We start from the raw sequence: 19,417 nt of genomic DNA on the forward strand, positions 1-19,417 counted from the left end.
GATTCATGCACTGTTAGAGAATTTATGTGTGGATTAGCCTTATAATTCAATTACAAAGCTTATATGCAGTAAAACTCTCTAGATTCGGTCTCTTTAATAATTCCTTGGTTGGTTTAGCCTAGTGTGAACCTTTGTGGATTAATGATTCATTTTATGATTTTAATAATCTCCTATTAATATTTAAATATAATTTATTTTGTAAAAATCAGAAAACTGCCAATGAGTGTGCTACGTGTTAGATATATGATGTCCACCATTAATTTGCACCCTTTGCCGTGTGTTTGGCACTTGATCAATTGAAATTTGAAAATTGAATTAAATACGTGCAGTGGTACAAAAGATAGGAATTACAATAGAATCTACCATTTGAGAGAAAAACGTTCCTTTTTTTTTATTATAATATTTTTGAAAAGAAATTTTGGGATTTTGACGACAATGAACCAAAATATTTATTTTTATTGGTGTTATTAATCAATTTTATCAACTTTGTTTAAAACGAGTTATAAGTTATTAAATTAAATACATATATACAGTCAATTTTAAATAAAATCTATATTATTTTATTAAAATAAAATTTATTACCTATTAAATCATATTACAAATTAAAATTTTAAATTTTAAAAATAATTAAATATAATTTTAATAATATATTAAAATTCTATTTGAGATTGAAATTCAGTGATTAATAAATTTAACTATAAATTTGATCCTTTGGTGTGATTCAAATATTAAAAAAGAAAAATCTCATGTCATATCTTATATTAAAGATTTTTTTAAGCTTAACTATATATATGGTTTATATAAGTGGTTTAATTTGAATATTAGTAAGTTAATTTCATAAAATTCCAACAACAAAAAAAAAAAATTATAAAGAGAGGCAATTTGACATTGTGAAATAGTTTAGGAGGAATTATTTTTTTTAAAATAATAAGGGACACGATGAAAATTAAAATATAATTTGTAATTTTTTTTTTAACTTATGGATCATATAAATTTTTTTTTTTCAAAATATGCATCAAAATTTACTAATTCTTATAGACTATATATATATATATATATATATAACCATCCTTTGAACTATCTATTAACTAGATAATATCTTTTAACGTATCGTCACCATGCTTTTTTTTTTTTTTTTTTTTGATATTGTCACCCTGCCATCTACTTATAACTTGACATATTTTAATATAAAAATATTCTAAAATTCTTATAAAAATAAAAAGTGAAAAATGTTCTAAATAAATAATATGATTATTAGACCATGCTACATAATAATTTAGAAATATGCGTCAAAACCTAACAGGAAAAAAACGTAAAAAACCAAAATACCTGATTAAAAAAAAAAAATTGACTAAAACTAAAAATCTAGGATACTTATGTGGCAAGTGTTATTGAGTGATAGTTTTTTCATTTTCTTCTTCCTAATTCAAATCTTAGTCAACGTAAACCAAGAATAGCGCTTGGGTATGACAAGGTTAGGGCTTCCTTAATTTGCTCATCATAAGCATAGGCATGAGATGTAACGACTAATTTTGTTATTGTCTGATTTCTCAATTGAAGAACTGACTTTTTTTTTTTTTTTAGGGTAATTTTTGGGTTTCTTAACATCGTTCTTGTTCTTTCTCAATTGAAAGTGGCAAAAGAATTTTATTATCAATATTATTATTATTATTATTGCTACCTTTTTATTAAGAAAAAGGTAAAAACGTCTTGCAAATAATCCAATAGTCGCTGAATAACCAAAATAATATAATATTATTGAAAAATAAAAAAGTTATGATTATTTTTTTTTAAAAAAATAATTGATTGTTAACAGTTGAGATGAGTTATAGGTCAATGTTCAACTGAATCATAAAAGCATCATTAAATATTGGTTAATTCATTTATAGTTGAGTAGAAGATAATGGATGGCTTAAAAAAAATTAAAAAAGAGAATTTATAAAAGTAATTGGTAATTACAGAGCTTATATAGATGAACCAAAAAAAAAGAAAAAAGAAAAGAAGCACATATAGAAACTCTATACGGAGAGTTAACTTCTAACATTTTTCCAACCAAACTGCTGAGTTGTGTATGAGGGTAGAGTGGGCAGATAGTGAGGCAACCAACACCAAACCTCAACAGTCAATATTCAGCTCACCTGAAAAATACATTTCCCAAAAGCAAACTCTTCTTTCTTTCATTCTTTTTTAAGGTTTTCTTCAATCTATCTTTTAACCCCCCATAACAGAAGTACTATTTTTCAGCAAGAAAATGGAAACCAAAACCAAAACCAAGTCAATCCAATGACCTAAACTGTGCAGCCTCATGAATTCCAAATTCAAAGATAGCTTCTTTTTAGCTTTAACTTGTAATGGTAACATATAAGTAGGTTGTGTTAGCTCATCTTCTCTCTTTTCTTAACATATCCCCCATAATATGATCTATCTTCCACTCTGAATCTTTCTTCTTCTTTTTTTATTTATTTTTATTCATTTATTTTTAGTTTCTCAATGGAGTTGCCAATGGAGCTACCGATTTCAGGTGGCCGGAGAATCCGATATACAATAGTAACCAAAAATCTGTCCTACAAACTAGGCACCCAATTTGATGAAATGAAATGGGTATGTTGTGGTTGGACTCAGAAAAGAGCCGAAAAATTCATTTTGAAGGATGTAAACTGTGAAGCAAGGCCATGGGAGATCACTGCTATTGCAGGTCCAAGTGGGGCAGGAAAAACAACACTGCTAGAAATTCTAGCTGGAAAGATTTCACCAAGAAAATTTTCAGGTCAAGTTCTTGTCAATGATCGGACTATGGACACCGCTCGTTTCAGGAAAATATCAGGATATGTCACCCAAGTCGATTCTCTATTTCCATTACTTACAGTTGAAGAAACACTTGTGTATAGTGCTCTGCTGAGACGCCAAGACGGAAGGAAGGAAGCTGCCAGCAGAGTGAAACAGCTGATGAAGGAGCTTGGACTTGAACATGTTGCAAGTTCAAGAGTTGGTGGAGAATCAAACCATGGCATTTCAGGTGGGGAAAGGAGAAGAGTTTCGATTGGAGTTGATTTAGTTCATGACCCTGATGTGATTTTGATCGATGAACCAACTTCAGGATTGGATTCTGCGTCAGCTCTCCATGTGGTCTCATTGCTCAAAACAATGACTGGTAATCAAGGTAAGACCATCGTTTTAACTGTCCACCAACCTGGTTTTCGAATCCTTGATCTCTTTGATCGAATTATTCTGCTTTCAAATGGAAATGTAGCACATAATGGGTCATTGAGTGTTCTTGAAGAGAGGCTCAAGTTTGCTGGTCATAGCATTCCAAAGCATGTCAATGTGCTTGAATTCTCCATTGATGTGGTTCAAAGCTTGGTTTTTCAAAATCCAGAAACTTTTGCTAGCCATTTCTTCCTCAAGGGAAGAAACAGGGTAAGAAATAAAAATGAAGTTTCTGCAAGGAGATTTGCATTAACTGAAAACAAAACTGAAAACAAAGAAGAAAAGTTTCCCTCCTATCCAAATTCACAAGTCAAGGAGATTATAATACTAGGACAAAGATTTGTCAGCAACATTTTCAGAACCAAACAACTTTTTGCCACAAGAGTCATACAGGCTCTAGTGGCTGGATTACTACTGGGGACCATATTTTTGAATGTTGGAAGTGAAAGAAAGAAACTTTCCTTGCAAACCCAAACCGGGTTTTTCGCATTCAGCCTCACTTTCTTGCTATCCTCCACAACAGAAGGCCTACCAATTTTCTTACAAGAGAGAAGAATTCTGATGAACGAGACGGAGAGAGGAGCATACAGAGTTTCCTCCTATGTTATAGCAAACACCCTAGTGTTTCTTCCATTCCTTTTGATGGTTTGCCTTCTCTACACCACCTCAGTTTACTGGCTGGTAGGATTAAGGAAGGACATTGATGGTTTCCTCTACTTTTCTCTAGTGGTTTGGATGGTTCTTTTGGTTTCCAATTCTTTTGTAGCATGTTTCAGTGCTCTGGTTCCAAACTTCATCATGGGGACATCTGTTATTTCAGGGTTAATGGGATCTTTCTTTCTCTTTTCCGGCTACTTCATATCGAAGAAAAACATACCCAATTACTGGACTTTTATGCACTATTTGAGTCTGTTCAAATACCCATTTGAGTGTTTCTTGATAAATGAGTATGGAGGAGAGCAAGGGCAGATCAAGTGCGTAGAAGAAACAAGCAGCAAGGTTTGCAGTCTATATGGGCTCGGGTTTTTAAGACAGCAGGGTCTGAAAGAGTCCCAGAAATGGAGCAATTTAGCTGTGATGTTGAGTTTCATCGTTGGTTACAGAGTACTCTGCTTTCTGATTTTGTGGTACAGATGTTATAGAACCAGAAACTAGCTAACTAGAACTAGAAGATATTCTACACTGGGAATATACATTTGTTTTTTTTTTTTTTTTTTTCCCCTCGCTTATTTTATTCGTTTGCTGAATCATGTTCAGGATGATTAAACTAATGTACCATTATACATAATATGAATTTTTTGTTTTTAATTGAAAAGAAACCTAACAAGCTAGCCATTTCTGTATAGTCATAGCCATGTCTCGAAATTTTTTAAAAATATGCATATGACAACTCAGATGATGATGTTTTTAATAGACAATAAAATCAAAATCATGAACCAACAATGAAGAGAAAAATGGAAGCAAAAATAGATTTCATCTTCTCCAAAATACTTGTCGTTTTTGCGATGATTGATGTTTGTCATACATTTCCAAACATAAATTGATGGAACAATTTCCCGGAAAATTGTACATACACAAACCAATTGAATACAGTGCATTCATTCCACAAAAAATTCTCTGCCTATGGTTTGACAAGACCTTTTTTTACAACCAATACAGTACCGCCCCTTTATAACAAATTCAAGCGGATTCAAGAACTAAATCTAATTGATTTTTTATAAAAAGAAATATTCACACCAAATGTAGTCATACGAGGAGGAATTGCACAAGGTGTTGCTTGGTTTAGCATTTTAGGAAGTACCTTGGGTCAACTTTCTGAAGCAAAACTCTAATGATTTTTGTCCATCCCCTCTTACCGCAAAAGAAGAAAATGAAAATGAAAAAAGAAAATAATAAAGAAAAAAACTTTTAAAATGCTAACCAAACAACAGCCAATGGATTTTTCATTCAACTCAATTGCTTCTTTCATATATAGAATTGAAGGTCATGGTAGCAAATGAAGTGGTAATGTTTCCTGATGAAGAAGATGAATTAGCCAGCTTCCCCGAGCCCCCTGATAACGTCTCAAATGTATCTATTGTGTTGACCTTTTCTTTGCCGCTTCTGCTATCTTTCATATCCATAAACTCTGAAAACAATCCTGGTTTTGCTATGACCATGTCACTTATATCTATTTCACCTGTTAGCATCTTAACAACAGTGGACATAGTTGGTCGAAGTTTTGGCATGTCTTGGGTGCAGAGAAGACCAATCTTAAGAAATCTGCATGCCTCCTCCATGTTGACATCTCCATCTAATGATGCATCCACCAACTCTTCTAGCTCTCCCCTCTCATGTTTATTCCATGCCTGCGGTAGGAAACTCTAATGAGTCTCTCAAGATTCTACTACAACTTCTGGACAATCAAAGTAACAAGTTGATTATAACTAGCTGATAAAATCCAAATCTAATATTACAAGAAGATGTTATCTTGTCCTAGCTATGTCTGTGAACAAAGGCTATGGTGTTATAGTAGTATCCAAAAACTTCAAAAAGGTTATGGTGCTTAGTTGGCAGTTTTTTGAAACGATTTTCTAGTTTTATTCAAAAATTTTATCAAAATAGCAACAAAAACATGTTTAGTTTACAAGTTAATATAAAATTTGAATACACTTGAGCATAAAACAAAAACCAAAAAAAGAAAAAAAAAGAAAAAGGAAAAAAGAAAAAAAAAAAGTAGTTGCATTTAAAGAACAAGTAATGAACCTAGCATGCAACATATAATTTGATGCTCATCCTCAAGGGATACGGCAGGTTTAAGCTTGCTTAAGAAATTCATAGGTCAGTTTCATGAAGGAGGTTACCCATCACATGAGAATTAAGTAATAATTATTTAATTAACAGCATTAGAAAAAGGGAAGATTTATATAAATCCAAAGGACGTTAACTTTACAGCAGAGACAAATCGTTTCAAGAGAATATACATGAAATAATAAAAGCCCATACCCTTTCAAGAAGATATTGTTCTTTGGCTGGTAACCGCCTGTTTGTGTTGGACCTCCCACTAACAATTTCTAAAAGCAGAACGCCAAAACTATAGATATCTGATTTCCTTGTCACCTGACCTCGTATGGCATATTCAGGTGCCAGGTATCCTCTGTATAAACCACACAAGGATTTGTAGATAAATTAACACAATTAGTAAATTGATAAATAACAGATAGGGAAAAGTAAAATTAAAAATAAGATTGACAGCATACTATAACCAGCATACGAAACACTTAGATCGTAAGCTGAAACCCCATGAAAGGCTATTTTCTCACATTAATCATTCTTAAAACATCTTCCAAATGAATCCATTAACCAAAATTTAAAAGAGGCATTCAACAATCAGTTAAAATATACATGGTAATGTATAAAATTTCCAAAAAGAGTTCAGTAGCAGATGTACACTGAGTATATTGGAGATGACAATTACTAAATATATAGGCAAGAGGAGTAAAGAGTCATAAACATTCTGGTTTTCTCTATAATAAGTTTTCTCCTTGTTTTAATTATGTTTCTACAAAATATTCTGGTAATGTATAAAATTATCTGGTGTTCTCCTTGTAAAACTAGAATTACAAACTTACGCTGTTCCAGCAACACGAGTACTAATATGGGTCTGGTTGGGTGGAATAAGCTTTGCTAGACCGAAGTCTGAGATTTTGGGCAAGAGCTCTTTATCAAGGAGGATATTGCTTGCTTTGATGTCCCTATGAATAATATGTGGCTGGACATCCTCATGAAGGAAAGCAAGGCCCTGTGCCACACCGATGCAAATTTTAGACCGGGCATTCCAACTGAATTGAATGCTGCTGTGACCTCCACCTAAATGTACAGAGGAAGATAAGTCACTACCTGAATAGCATTGAAGCCAAATCAAGAAATTACAATAACTGAATTACCAAGCAATGTTTGTGCAAGGCTATTATTCTCAAGATAGCCATAGACCAAAATCCTATGACTTCCTTCCACACAGCAGCCATGTAGCTTAACCAAGTTATCATGCTCTATATTTGCAATCACATTTATTTCAGTCAAAAATTCATCTATTCCTTGCCTTGAATCAGCTGACAATACCTTTATAGCAGCCACTGATCCATCCTTGAACACCCCCTGTCCAATCAATTTTTTTGTGTGGGTGGTGAGGGCAGCATCAACGATTCGAAGCAAAAGCCAAAAAGGAGTTTTTAGCATGAATAAGTATAAAAAAAAAAAAAAAAATTCTAAAAAAAGATCATGCTAGGCACAATTACCTTGTAGACAGAACCAAAACCTCCCTGACCAAGTTTATTTACTACACTGAAACCTTGAGTGGCGGTAAACAATTCCCTATAAGTGTACACTCTAAAATTCTGAACACCTGAAAGCACTGTGCCATAAAACAATTTAGAAGTATTTAAGATACAAACAAATTACAAAAATTAAACCTTTAATAGATGAGTATTCCCTACAAGTTAAACCAAATTAAAGAGGATGTCTTTTGAACAACCTAAAATCAAATAGAATTTTCCTCCACATTAAAATTAAGGGTACATATGTTGAAAAAAAGAAATAACACTAATATGTTTTAATCCTCTCATCATTCATTCCACCCAGAAAGCTTTAAGAAAACTGCCATAAATGGTAGTCCATGCCCTGTATGTTAGCACAATCTGGCTTTCACGACGGAGAACAATATATATATATGATAAAAAGGAAAAATGTAAATCCATTATGCACTGCCGTATGATCTAGGTTGGAGGTATCGAAAAGAAAAACAAAACTTTATAGAAAACATTCTTTATTGATAAAAAGAAAGCATTCTAAAATATTAACGACGATAAAGAATCCTCAAAAACAGTTGAAAAACTAAACTAAAATTTTACATCATACGCTTCCAATTCACCAAAATCAAAGAAATTGGAATATACTCTTTTGAAATGGTTGCCCACATAGACGCCTGACACTTGACATGATCCATAAAATCCTTGCATCTTGACTCTTATTTTCAAAATCCCTACGATTTCTTTCTCTAAGTAGAAAATTGTTATAAAAGGGTTTGAGTAGCTGAAGATTCAAGCCCAGATATGGGAAGTGATACCATAGAAAAAAGACAGATATAGCTAAAATTCTACTTCCAAGACTAGGAAATCTATGCCATTTCTTAGCGAAGTGTTTTTTTCCATTATATCATTATAGCAAGCGGCAACATACAGTTGGCACACAGATTACATAACTAATAGTGGAACAGATAATATCTGGATACATATTCGATGATTAAGCAATTAAACATGCCAATTCAGAAAACTGCACGTGCATAGATCGTGTCTTCATAGTTTTTACTTTTTTTATTTTATTATTATTATTATTATTTTTGCTAAACAATCCTTTCTTCATAATTAAATCTTAATCAAATAAAGGCATGACAGAACAAAGATGTTCAGCTTTGTACCTTGATCAATTTCACTCGGTTGTCGAGCTGAGGAAGATTCCCTTTTTCTGAACAAGAAAGAGAAACAAGTCATCACAGCATCTGATGTTGATCAGTATTACCAATCAATCAAATTGCAGCCCTGTCAAAGCAAAACATTATTATTATGAAATGGAAACTGCATTTCTCTGTTAGGTGGAAAACCTAAATGGGATATATTCACTTATTACATCAGGCGAGAGCCTATAATATGAGTTTTTGCTGAACCTAGATTACACATATCTAGGAAGTCTCAGGTGGGTTCTAAATGTCGACAATAACGTCACGCTTAAGGCACAATTTAACTAAAGCCTCTATATATGAAGCATACATTCTCGAGCTAAATACTTAAGAAGCACTAGAAGCTAAAGTTTACAGACATTTACTATTGTCAAAATTTCAAGCAGTAAAGAGGAAATATCAAGTTAAAAAAAAATATTATTCGAAAAGAGAGCGAACAACCAGCTCAACTGATGGAGGAAGCTTGGATATGAACGTAGAGATTCAAAACCCACTTAGATAATAACCTCCTTCAGAAGTCAGGTCAATCTCCGGATAGCATGGTTCATTTCTTATCCAGTACAGGAGGGGCAGGTGGACTGATTAAGGAGGTTAAGGGATTAATGGGATGCTATTGCTCTTTAATAAGAAAACAATCTAGATGTTGTAATATAATTTTTCTTTCTATAAATTATTAATTATCAAATCGCAGTTATCTAGCAGAGGAAAAAGAAAATTTATGATACTGAAAAACAAAGTAAAAACAAACATAATTCCATATCAAGTGCTCAGAATTGAAACTAATAACAAAAAATGGTAACTTTTGTCGAACCCAAACTTCATATATGCCAAATATACAATATTATAGTAACCAGTGATTTAGAAAGAATAGTTCGGAACTGACCAATCAAACTAGTGGGCACCAAAAAAGTTGAATTTTTTACTTAAATTTATAATCAATAAATACTGAATGTGTTTTTCCTATACATCAAGCTCGGAATTTCCCTTTTGACACAGCGGAAAACTCTAAAAACCAAACACAAAAATACATACAAAATTAGCAACAGAAGTTCATGCGTACTAGGAAAAAGGAAAAGGAAAAAAAAAAAAAAAAAAAAACATATTAAAGAACTAGAAGAAGAAAACCCAATAATCAATATTCAACATTTCTTAGCAACTGAGATTCGAGAAACCTTTTTTTTTTTCCTTTACATTTACTTGAGAACCAAACAAAAAGTAAACGTCAACCCAAGAAAGCGAATAGAGATGGAAGAAACCCAGTAGTCACGACTCATAAAGAAGCTTTACCTGTATTGTTGCACATTTATGATTGCCAAAGAACCTCATAGAGCAAGAGCGAGAGAAAACGAAAGCGTTGGGTGTCGTATGGATGTGGTTTCTTAAAGACTAACAGTTTAAGAATGGTCGTCTTACGAAGTTTCGTTAAAGGCCAAAAAAAATAAAAATAAAAAATAAAAATGCAGACGATAAAAAATGAAAATTAAAATAGATGTCGTGAATTGTCAAAATTGTTGTCTAATGGTTTCTAAAAATATCATTTTAACATTTATTTATGACGTCATTAATGATCCATTGGTCAACGTCATAAAATTTCATTTTCCTTTTGTGCTTGCGATGGATAACGTGGTAATATAAAAATTAACTTTTGGGTTTATTAAATGTCAACCATAATGTCTCACTCCTTTGAATGCCGCGTAAATAATGTAATCGGAAATATTCTCTTTTTCTTAAAAAAAAAAAAAAAAAAAAAAACTCCTTTGACCAATTTTGAAGATTAATTTAAAAATATATATATATATATTTAAATATTATGTACTAAAAATGCATAAATGATTCTAAATATTTGACTTTTGATTAATTTTTTAGCAATTTTAATATTTTTTTGAGAGAAAAAAAAACTATAAATGCTAAACATTAAATCTAATTCAACAAAAAAAAATTAATAAAAATAACTATTTGATTTTTTCTTTTTAATTTTTATAAATAGATATTTATATTTTATTTAAAATAATCATTCAATATACTGAATACTTCCTTATAAACACTTTTTTTTCTTAGTTTAAATTTGTTTATAAAAAGATTTGTTTAAGTTTGTTTATAAAAAGATTTCTTCTGAAGCTTTTCTACAACTTAAATTTGTCTTTTCCTTATATATGTGTTTTTATTCTTATTTTTTAAATAGGATATTATCTTTTAAAATTCTTTGTCCCATAACGTCCATAACGTTGGATCTGTTACTTTTTTGACATTTCAATTTCAAACTATAAATGAAATTTTCAAACTTAATTAGAACTTGTTTAGCCATCAACTAAAACATCATTTCATGCTTTCAAAGTTAAAACACTTTTTTCTTTTATACATTACCGGAATATAAAAACAATATTTTGTATATATATATATATATATATTTTATTTTTTTTCTCCCTCCTTAGGAGCTTCATTTGCTTGATTTGTGCATAATAATATTTCATTATAAGGCAATTGACGAGTAGCACGTGCATGCTTATGTTTGAAATGGATCTCTTTCATGATTTTAATTCAAACACATGCTTGACCAAACAGTTATTATATATTATATATTTCTCTATCTTCTAAAGTTTTAATTTATATATACATATTGGTTATTATTTAAATATATATATATATATATATATATATATATATAAATAAAAGAATTTCATAAAGCTGTAATCATAACAAAGATGTTGGTTTCAAGATTAAAGGAATGGAATGCTTACAAATGATTTTTAAAATCATTATATTACTATTTTGAAATCCAATAATAGAGAAAATGATTATAATGTAATTTTTATTTATTTATAGTGCATATACTGTAAATAATCATAGTTTATTTAATTTATGTAGAAAAAAAATTCCTTCTAGTGGTATCTCATTGGTTTATTCATGTTTGTTTATCAATTAGAGCATTTCCAATGGTTATTTCTATTGGAGTTTATGAACATAGATTTTGAAAAGTATTCATGCTTATATAGCTTTTTTTTTTTTTGTTTAATAGATAATATTTTAGGCAATTTTTTTCTAATGGATTCTGTTCAAAATATTATTAAATGCCAATATGTAATTTTTTATTTTAAAATCATATTTAATTAAAAAAATCAAAAACTCACACAGGCATTTTTTTCTTTTAACAAAAATCAATAAAAATAAATAAAATGCGGATTCAGTATATCTAACAGAATTTCCAAAAGTAGACAGTATCTTCACAGTTTCTATTTTTTTTGTTGCCACATCTGCTTAACAGAACTATTGGAAAATATTTTTTTAAAATCTTATCTATTTATCTGACATGGTGAATAATTTTTAAATAGACAAAGAATCATTGAAGATGTTTTTAATTATATTAAAAATAATATAATATTTGATTGAATGAACGAATCTACTATTCTACTTTCATCTCTTCATATAACTTATTGGATTTAGAAAAAGAATTACTCATGGGATATGTCTTAAGCCTTTCATAGATTTAGAAACATAAAAATACTTTATGAACCTTCAAAATTTGTGATGTTTTTCATTTATTTTTCCAAAGTGGATGTAAAAGATTGGTGAAAGAAAATATACTCAAAGAGATACAGATATGAAGCGTGAAAGTTAGATCCATGATCAAGCTTTTTTTCTTTTCTTTTTTTTTTTTTTTTTTTTTTTTTTTGCTGGGTAGGGGTTGTAAATGAATCCATAATCAAGTTGGTGTTATAAATTATTTTCTAAAATGAAAAAGTTGGTTTTATAGACTATAGATTAATTATAATATAAACAAGTTTGGGTCCACCTTAATATGGTTGCCAGCCAATCTCAGTTGATTTGCTTGCCGACAAAGGTAACAATTGGAGAGGCAGCTTGACAAAGACTGTCAAAGAGCATGCCACTACTAGCATAGCATAAGAGGGGCTTTGACAAAATTACAGTTCTCGTTAAACTCGTTAAACTACTCTACTTATACTATATAATTTTAATTTTCAAAAAAAAAAAAATATATATATATATATATATATAATTTTAATAAACACCGATTAGCAATCATGCTTGGAGCTTTCTTCCAACTCCAAATTTTTCATATTTCAAAAGTAATTGTTTGGTAAATTTCTTGTTTACTTTGATTTTTTCTCTCCTTTTTTTTTTTTTTTTTCTAGGATTAAAAGGAGGATGACATTTTACAACTTAAAAAACTATCAACTATGAATAAATTGTTCAGAAAATTTGATTTTCAAGGGATGGATATATTATTTCATGGGGCAAAAGCCTGACAAATGTCTATTCCTCTTGTTTGCCAAGTCTTGGGTTCAAATTGAAAAAGTATCATATGCAACGATTAGGTTGCTGTGTCAATTTTTATCACCCCTAAGTTGGGGGAAAAAAAAAATTGGTTAAAATCACCTAATTAATTTTTTTCTTAAAAAAGTGATGTATATATTATTATTTAATGTATAGTTGACCTAACAATGTAATATTATAGCTGCCAGATGTACTATATTACTTGATAATTAAACTTCAATAAATATGTTAATAGCCCCTATCTTGCTTCCAGCGGGTTTGGTCTCTAGAATGGAATTTTTTTTTTTAATTTTTTTGGGGGCAAATTTAAATATTCCGTTGAAGTTGTGTTTTGATTTCCTGTGTATAATAAAAACCATGGACTCTATCTCGTTTTGTAATCAAAAACTGTCTTTTGTTTTGTGGTCTTCAAAAAATAAGTCAATCGATATTGCAAAAAAAAAAAAAAAAAAAAAAAAAAAAAAAAAAGAAAAGAAAAGAAAAGAAAATCAATCGAATATTACTTTTTTAATTTCAAAACTAAAAAGATAAAATTTAATAAGATTTTTCATATTTCTTTTTCATTAATTTTTCTCCTCTCTATATTTGTTTTCTTTTTTAGGTTTTTCCAATCATATATATTAACATAATTTCTATTTATAAATCACCATAACGTATAATCATATTAATATATAATTTAGAATCTTAAATTCTAAGTTCTAGCCAACCAATGAAGAAAATCTATAGCCTGTTCTTCCTGTTCATACATCCCACCTAGTTCACACCTACAGTTCTACCGGCTGCTAGACGGGTCCACTCATGACAATATATGTAATATTCCCAAAAGCGACAACCCTACCATTTTCCATAAAGAAAAATGTTAGAAAACGAAAATGAACTTGATAAGCATTGACAAACTAAAAAGGGTTTCACAAATAACCTTCCCACTTGCAGAGCTCTTTCAATGTTTCAATCATAGCCGTCAAAACCAAATTAGACTGAAAAAAGTTATGTTTGGACAAACCCACAGAGACCCTTTTTGAAAAAAGAGCCAAATCCAATTAAAATATTCTATACCTACACAGTGACAGCGACTACCATACGGATTTAAAATCATAATGTATATGGTAAAACTAGAGATGTCGACCGTGAAATTGACTGACAACCAGTTCCATGAAACTCATTTATTTATGAACAGATGGTCACATATAATTAAAGTGGATTCATATGCAAACATGAATCCAACTTCCCACCATTTTCTATTCAAAGTCATACACAGTACACATACAAGCTCTCTAAGGGTGTACAACAAGCATGGTCTTCGCAAGCTCTATTGCTTTCTCGCGACCAAACAGCTTCTCCACTATTCCTAAAGCAAACTCAATGGAAGTTCCTGGCCCTCTGCTGGTGATGAGGTTGCCATCCACCACCACCCTGTTTTCAACTTCGCTCTGATCTGACAGCTTATTGCTCAGCGCAGGAAAAGCTGTGGCCTTTTTGCCCTGGTAAAGGAAAGATATGGTTCTTAGCTTGAAAGCAACCAATAAAATTCCAGTAACATGAAAGAATATACATGTTTACAAACTTATATTTGAGAGAATGAAAAATGAGTGTCGGATAACAGAGATAGTTTTAGAAACATGGACTGCATGAACAATGTTGAAGATGGAAAAATTTCAAAACAAAACTTAAGGATGATGTAGGACCAGTAGGAACAAAGAGAAGATAAGAGCGAGAAAGAAAAAAGCGACCAACAAGAAGAAGAGGACATACAACCAGCGAGAGGTATAACTAGCAGCACATTTTGGTGAATTGTTTGTAAATAATCATTTATAATGCAGCTCAACTTACTCATGATTGTTAGAGTTCCACAAATTTTATTTAAACTTTCAGGCAGGTGGTCCTCATACAAAGGAGACAAAATTTAATCAAGCATGCAAAGCCCATACCTTGAGTAAGCCATGGGGCTCCAAGACTAGGGCTGGGGAAGCACATATTGCTCCGTAAGGTCTATTTGATTCATTCTGCTTCTTTAGCAAACTCACCAGCTTCTCCGAGTTTGCAAATGCTTGGGCACCACCAAGCCCACCCTGCAAATATGAGGAATGTAGTTAGAACTTATAAATGACTTTTGAATAATCAGCAAACTAAAACCCAACTTACAGGCAAAACTATTAGATCATATGAAAGTTTAGCAGCCTCATCAAGGAGCAAATCTGCTTCTAGTTTAACTTTACGAGAAGCCAGAATTTCTAGCTTATCCTCAAGAGAGGCCACCACTACATTTGCTTTTGCTCGTCGTAGAACATCAATGATCATAACAGCTTCCATTTCCTCTGTGCCATTGGCTATAGGCACCAGAATCTGAACAATAAGAACTAAAAATAAGCATAATGCAGAAACAAATACATATAACCTTAAGAAGTGATGTCTTGAATTTATGGAAAATGTGGAAATTGAAAATCAGTAAGGAACAATAGCATTTCATAAAGGAAAAGTTCAATTATTTTCTGTGCATTATTTAAACAAAGCCTCATGAAACCAGACAACTGCACACAAAGTGTAGAGCAGTTACTGCTTGAAATATGTACTTTCCAATATGACAAACAAGAGTGGTAATATCTGTAACTGGTAATTCATAAAAACTTCTCATTAGTTAACCCTATATTTTCTCCATGTTTCATATAGCAAGAATCTGAAAATAATTCAATTAGAAACTTTTAGGTCCAATCTTCTTTCCCATCATGGGAATTTATATGTGGGAGGGTATAGGGATTGTCATCCCCGTTCCCTCAAAGTATAATCTATTATCATAACAATGATGAAGTGGAAGGACACTTCTATATGTATCTTTAACTTAATTGAAAACTATCTCGTCATACCATAACTTCTTAGCTACTGCATTTAATTTCAATCAAATTTGCATATTTCAAGCACTATCTAGTAATCGTTCCTCAGCATAGACAACCAGTAATGTTGCATCCAGATGGCTAATATCCAACAATTAAGGTAGAGAGCATCTGATCTACACCAAAACTGAAAAATCCAGCTCCTATTTTATTGATTAAGTGTCTCATTGAATGCAATATTTATCTTGAAGATTTCCTTCTCAATCTCCATCCCAGTCCACTGGATTTTAGACACCACCTCAGTATAGTTACTGAAATCTCATCTCAGAAACAACTAAACAAATAAAGATTACCTTTGGGTTATCACTGAATGTCCATTTCACTGGATTTAGCTCCTTTATAGTATAGTCATCACCGTGGTTGGATCGCATTACCTGAGAACAAGATACTGTTACACATATGCAAAGAAAACAAAGAGAAGGAGACAGATTAACCAAAACTGCAGAAGAATTAGTCACTTGGACATGGTATTATGGAAATGAGTCAGATATGGGGTAAGACTTACTGTATGCTTTCCAAGCAACCAATAAAAGGTTACCAGGAAAAAGAACTTTAAAATAAATGTAAACATAACTGAGAGAAGCAAGAAGAGTTGCACATGCAAAAAAGTAGGTCTACTTTTTTAGGCAATGCTACGGCAATTTAGATGACAAGATTTCATTGATGACTGAGTCACAACAGAAAACCTACACCAAATTTAGTGGCTGACTAATAGAATGTAACTTAAGGGCACAGGCTGTCAATAAAGGGGAATGTCCCGACTGTATGCATCATGGCCATTCCAATTTTTTCCAATCAACTCCAAGAAAAGCAAATTGACTTTTGCCCCAGTTAACTCTTCTTAAACAGATTTTCACATAAAAGTTTATCCATCTCCTTGTCTGCCCAAATTATATGACCAAAAAAAGTTTATATAAAGAAGATACCAATGGGCCAGAAACTTCATCAGCTTTCTCTTTCCCAAACAATTGCTCAACCAGCGTAACAGCATACTCCATGGTAGTGCCAGGTCCACGACTTGTTATAACTTTGCCATCTACCTGAACTCTTGCTTCAACAGCATTTGCACTAGATGCTAATTGCTCCATAAATGATGGATAACAAGTTGCCTGTCAAAAACCAATATCATTAATTTTTCATCAATACTTAAAATGCTGATTACAATCGTAAAAGTAATATGATATAACAAAAACCAAAATACTACAAGATGGTTAGCAACTTACTTTCTTTCCCTTAAGTAAACCCCATCCACCAAGTGCCACAGCAGGTGAAGCACATATTGCTGCATAAATCCGTCCATCCTCAGCCTGCTTTTTCACTAAGCTTTCCAGTACTGCACTATTTTTAAGATTTGTAGCTCCTGGCATGCCTCCCTATAGCACGGTTAAATAAAATGATAAATTCAAGTTAACCGATCAAAAAGGGTTATTAGCACAACTAGATAAAAGAAGTGCAGGATCCTAAAGCATAAATTAGAACACTTCCTCCATTGCAAATTGTTAAAGACTACATAACGTTCGGAGGCTCAGATACTCCCTCTTCTTCTAAAAGAATTTTACTATGCATATATAGTGTAATTTTTGCAGTATATATTCATTTGCTACGACAGATGCAAATGAACTCGATATGAGTGCAAAGCTTCATCCATTATTTTGTATTCGTAAGAGGAAAATTGATCTCCGAACGCATTATGAGTATAAATTTTCATTTTCGATCTTCCTTACTTTCTAGTGAACCAAACAAAGACTGAGAAAATAAAAAATGTATATATATATATATAATTACACACGTACAGGTAGAGTGATGAGATCGTAGACGCTCTGGCTGCAACCAGTAATCAAAGCATCAGCGACGATCTTGATCCCATGGCAAGCATCGACTCGGAGCTGCTTCTCCACAGAGGCAACGGTAACATCGGCTCCAGCTCGTCGCAGAACGTCGATGGTGATCACGGCTTCCAACGGTTCCGAGCCATTCGCAATCGGAACCAAAACCTAATCAACCAAAAATGGACCAAAGCTCAGGCCAAATGGCGAAAGAAGAAAAATTACTCCAAAGAAGGTAATGAAGTACCTTAGGAGCGGGAGAAGAAGCCATTGCTGAAGAAGAAGCTGAGACGGAGAAGAAGAAGAAGAAGAAGCGCTTCTTTGGTAAAGAGATTCGGGGGCTGAGTTTGGGAGCAAATGGAGCTGAAGAGCGTAAAAGACGAAGAGAGTAAGGGGTCACTGTGCCTATGCTGGGTATGTGTGAGATTGCCATTTGTTTGGCTTTTGGGCTTTCTTTTTATATGTTCGAGCTTTCTAGAGAAAGCTTGGGTGCTATTGCTGTGTGCGGATGGATATAATATGGCCGATTCGAGTCCATGGGTCGGACTCACCCCTCGGGTTCCAATCTTTGCTGTACGTCCCTTGCTCACCCTGATCTTTGCCACGTGGTTCTCTCTTTCCGGGCCCACCTATCCAGACTCATGCTTTATTTATTTATTTGGCGTCGGTTTTATGTTACATCCTATATTTTATTTTTCATTTAAGAGTTTTACCTTTTTCGTTTTTAGTATCAATTTCTTTTTCATCTTAATTGAATCTAAAACTTAAAGTTGAAGGTTTTAATTTAGAATTTTCCAAATGCATAGCTTATATTGAAATTGTATATGTATTTATATTTTTTACTTTTGTTTTTGTTGTTATATTTTACATTTGTTATTCTAGTTCGGACAAAAATTAATTCGTCTATTTGGTTTATAATAATAATAATAATAATAATAACTTATACCGTCTATTGTACATTGGATTTGGAATAAGGTACTAATAAATAAAACTTACTTGATATTAATGCAACTAACAAAAATAAAAATCAGTATGCTAAACCGATGTATTTAAACCCAATATATGCATATATTTTAGAAAACATCAATTTATTTATCAAATATTTTAAAATCTATCGAATTCAACTAATCATTTTCCAAAAAAAAGCAAACGAGACTTTTAATACTGTGAAAAAAGCATCTAATAAAAAGAAAAAAATGGATTTTCCCTTTTGAGTCTTTCAAGAGATTTCTATATACTTTTTTATTCACTTTAATTTGTAATGTTGCACTAATAGTCTTTTGTTAGCTTGACTAAAAAAAAGTGACATGTGCATGTCAAAAAATTTATTAGCTTTTTATCACAATCAATAGTAAAATGATTTTCACTTTGATCGATGAATTATTATTTATTTTTATTTTTTTTTCACGTTAGTCCTTATAAAAATTTGATTCTATCCTCGACCAATAAGCAGATGACATTTACATATCACTTCCATAATTTAGGAACCAATAGTAAAAAAGAAGTCCACGAAATAAAGATTAAGCACTCACAGAAACATGTAAGAATGTCTTTGTTTGCATTTGCTTCACATGCTGTAAAACTATTAAGAATGTATCTCAGTGAAATCTCCCCTTTTTTTAAGCGTCTTAATGATATTTTATTTTTTGTACTAAAAGCATCTTAATAAAGTTTGGTTTTCCTTACGATCAAAATTTTTTTTTTTATTT

The 19,417-nt window shown here is 31.8% G+C and overlaps 3 protein-coding genes across 7 annotated transcripts; 1 reads left to right on the forward strand and 2 right to left on the reverse strand.

Annotated features, from left to right (window-relative positions):
* The first annotated feature begins 2,232 nt into the window (after positions 1-2,232).
* Positions 2,233-5,084, forward strand: LOC107432524 (ABC transporter G family member 10). Its single transcript, XM_016043675.4, has one exon. The coding sequence runs from the start codon at positions 2,491-2,493 to the stop codon at positions 4,360-4,362; it is 1,872 nt and encodes a 623-aa protein (XP_015899161.3). The 5' UTR covers positions 2,233-2,490; the 3' UTR covers positions 4,363-5,084.
* On the reverse strand, positions 4,779-10,144 carry LOC107432566 (cold-responsive protein kinase 1). 5 transcript variants are annotated; one of them, XM_060812759.1, is made up of 8 exons: positions 9,874-9,889; positions 9,143-9,279; positions 8,663-8,783; positions 7,485-7,600; positions 7,134-7,344; positions 6,819-7,056; positions 6,193-6,343; positions 4,779-5,555 (listed from the first exon to the last, which is right to left on the reverse strand). In XM_060812759.1, the coding sequence occupies exons 3-8, from the start codon at positions 8,733-8,735 to the stop codon at positions 5,160-5,162; spliced, it is 1,185 nt and encodes a 394-aa protein (XP_060668742.1). In that variant the 5' UTR covers positions 8,736-8,783; positions 9,143-9,279; positions 9,874-9,889; the 3' UTR covers positions 4,779-5,159. The 5 variants fall into 5 exon arrangements, with proteins under 5 accessions (XP_060668742.1, XP_015899225.3, XP_015899222.3 ...); XM_016043739.4 differs by lacking the exons at positions 9,143-9,279; positions 9,874-9,889 and adding an exon at positions 9,989-10,144 and having other exon boundaries at positions 7,485-7,591; XM_016043736.4 differs by lacking the exons at positions 9,143-9,279; positions 9,874-9,889 and adding an exon at positions 9,989-10,144.
* A 3,983-nt stretch (positions 10,145-14,127) lies between these two features.
* On the reverse strand, positions 14,128-18,184 carry LOC107432490 (protein DJ-1 homolog B). Its single transcript, XM_016043634.4, has 8 exons — positions 17,956-18,184; positions 17,676-17,876; positions 17,106-17,255; positions 16,809-16,991; positions 16,176-16,256; positions 15,137-15,337; positions 14,923-15,063; positions 14,128-14,475 (listed from the first exon to the last, which is right to left on the reverse strand). Exons 1-8 carry the CDS (start codon positions 18,139-18,141, stop codon positions 14,269-14,271), a joined length of 1,350 nt encoding a protein of 449 aa, XP_015899120.3. The 5' UTR covers positions 18,142-18,184; the 3' UTR covers positions 14,128-14,268.
* Between the last annotated feature and the right edge of the window lie 1,233 nt (positions 18,185-19,417).

The sequence above is a fragment of the Ziziphus jujuba genome, chromosome 11, assembly GCF_031755915.1.
Source record: "Ziziphus jujuba cultivar Dongzao chromosome 11, ASM3175591v1".
NCBI lineage: Eukaryota > Viridiplantae > Streptophyta > Magnoliopsida > Rosales > Rhamnaceae > Ziziphus > Ziziphus jujuba.

What these genes read in the sequence shown, in the direction of transcription:
- LOC107432490 (XM_016043634.4), bottom strand. Translation starts at nt 18,141, where the DNA reads ATGGCAATCTCACACATACCCAGCATAGGCACAGTGACCCCTTACTCT. An exon ending in ACGATCTCATCACTCTACCT is followed by an intron (nt 17,256 to 17,675) that starts GTACGTGTGTAA and finishes ACCGTGCTATAG; the next exon opens with GGAGGCATGCCAGGAGCTAC. An exon ending in ATGATCTAATAGTTTTGCCT is followed by an intron (nt 15,064 to 15,136) that starts GTAAGTTGGGTT and finishes TCATATTTGCAG; the next exon opens with GGTGGGCTTGGTGGTGCCCA.
- LOC107432524 (XM_016043675.4), top strand. Translation starts at nt 2,491, where the DNA reads ATGGAGTTGCCAATGGAGCTACCGATTTCAGGTGGCCGGAGAATCCGA.
- LOC107432566 (XM_016043736.4), bottom strand. Translation starts at nt 8,735, where the DNA reads ATGACTTGTTTCTCTTTCTTGTTCAGAAAAAGGGAATCTTCCTCAGCT. An exon ending in ACTCGTGTTGCTGGAACAGC is followed by an intron (nt 6,344 to 6,818) that starts GTAAGTTTGTAA and finishes TGGTTTATACAG; the next exon opens with AGGATACCTGGCACCTGAAT. An exon ending in AACAATATCTTCTTGAAAGG is followed by an intron (nt 5,556 to 6,192) that starts GTATGGGCTTTT and finishes TTCCTACCGCAG; the next exon opens with GCATGGAATAAACATGAGAG.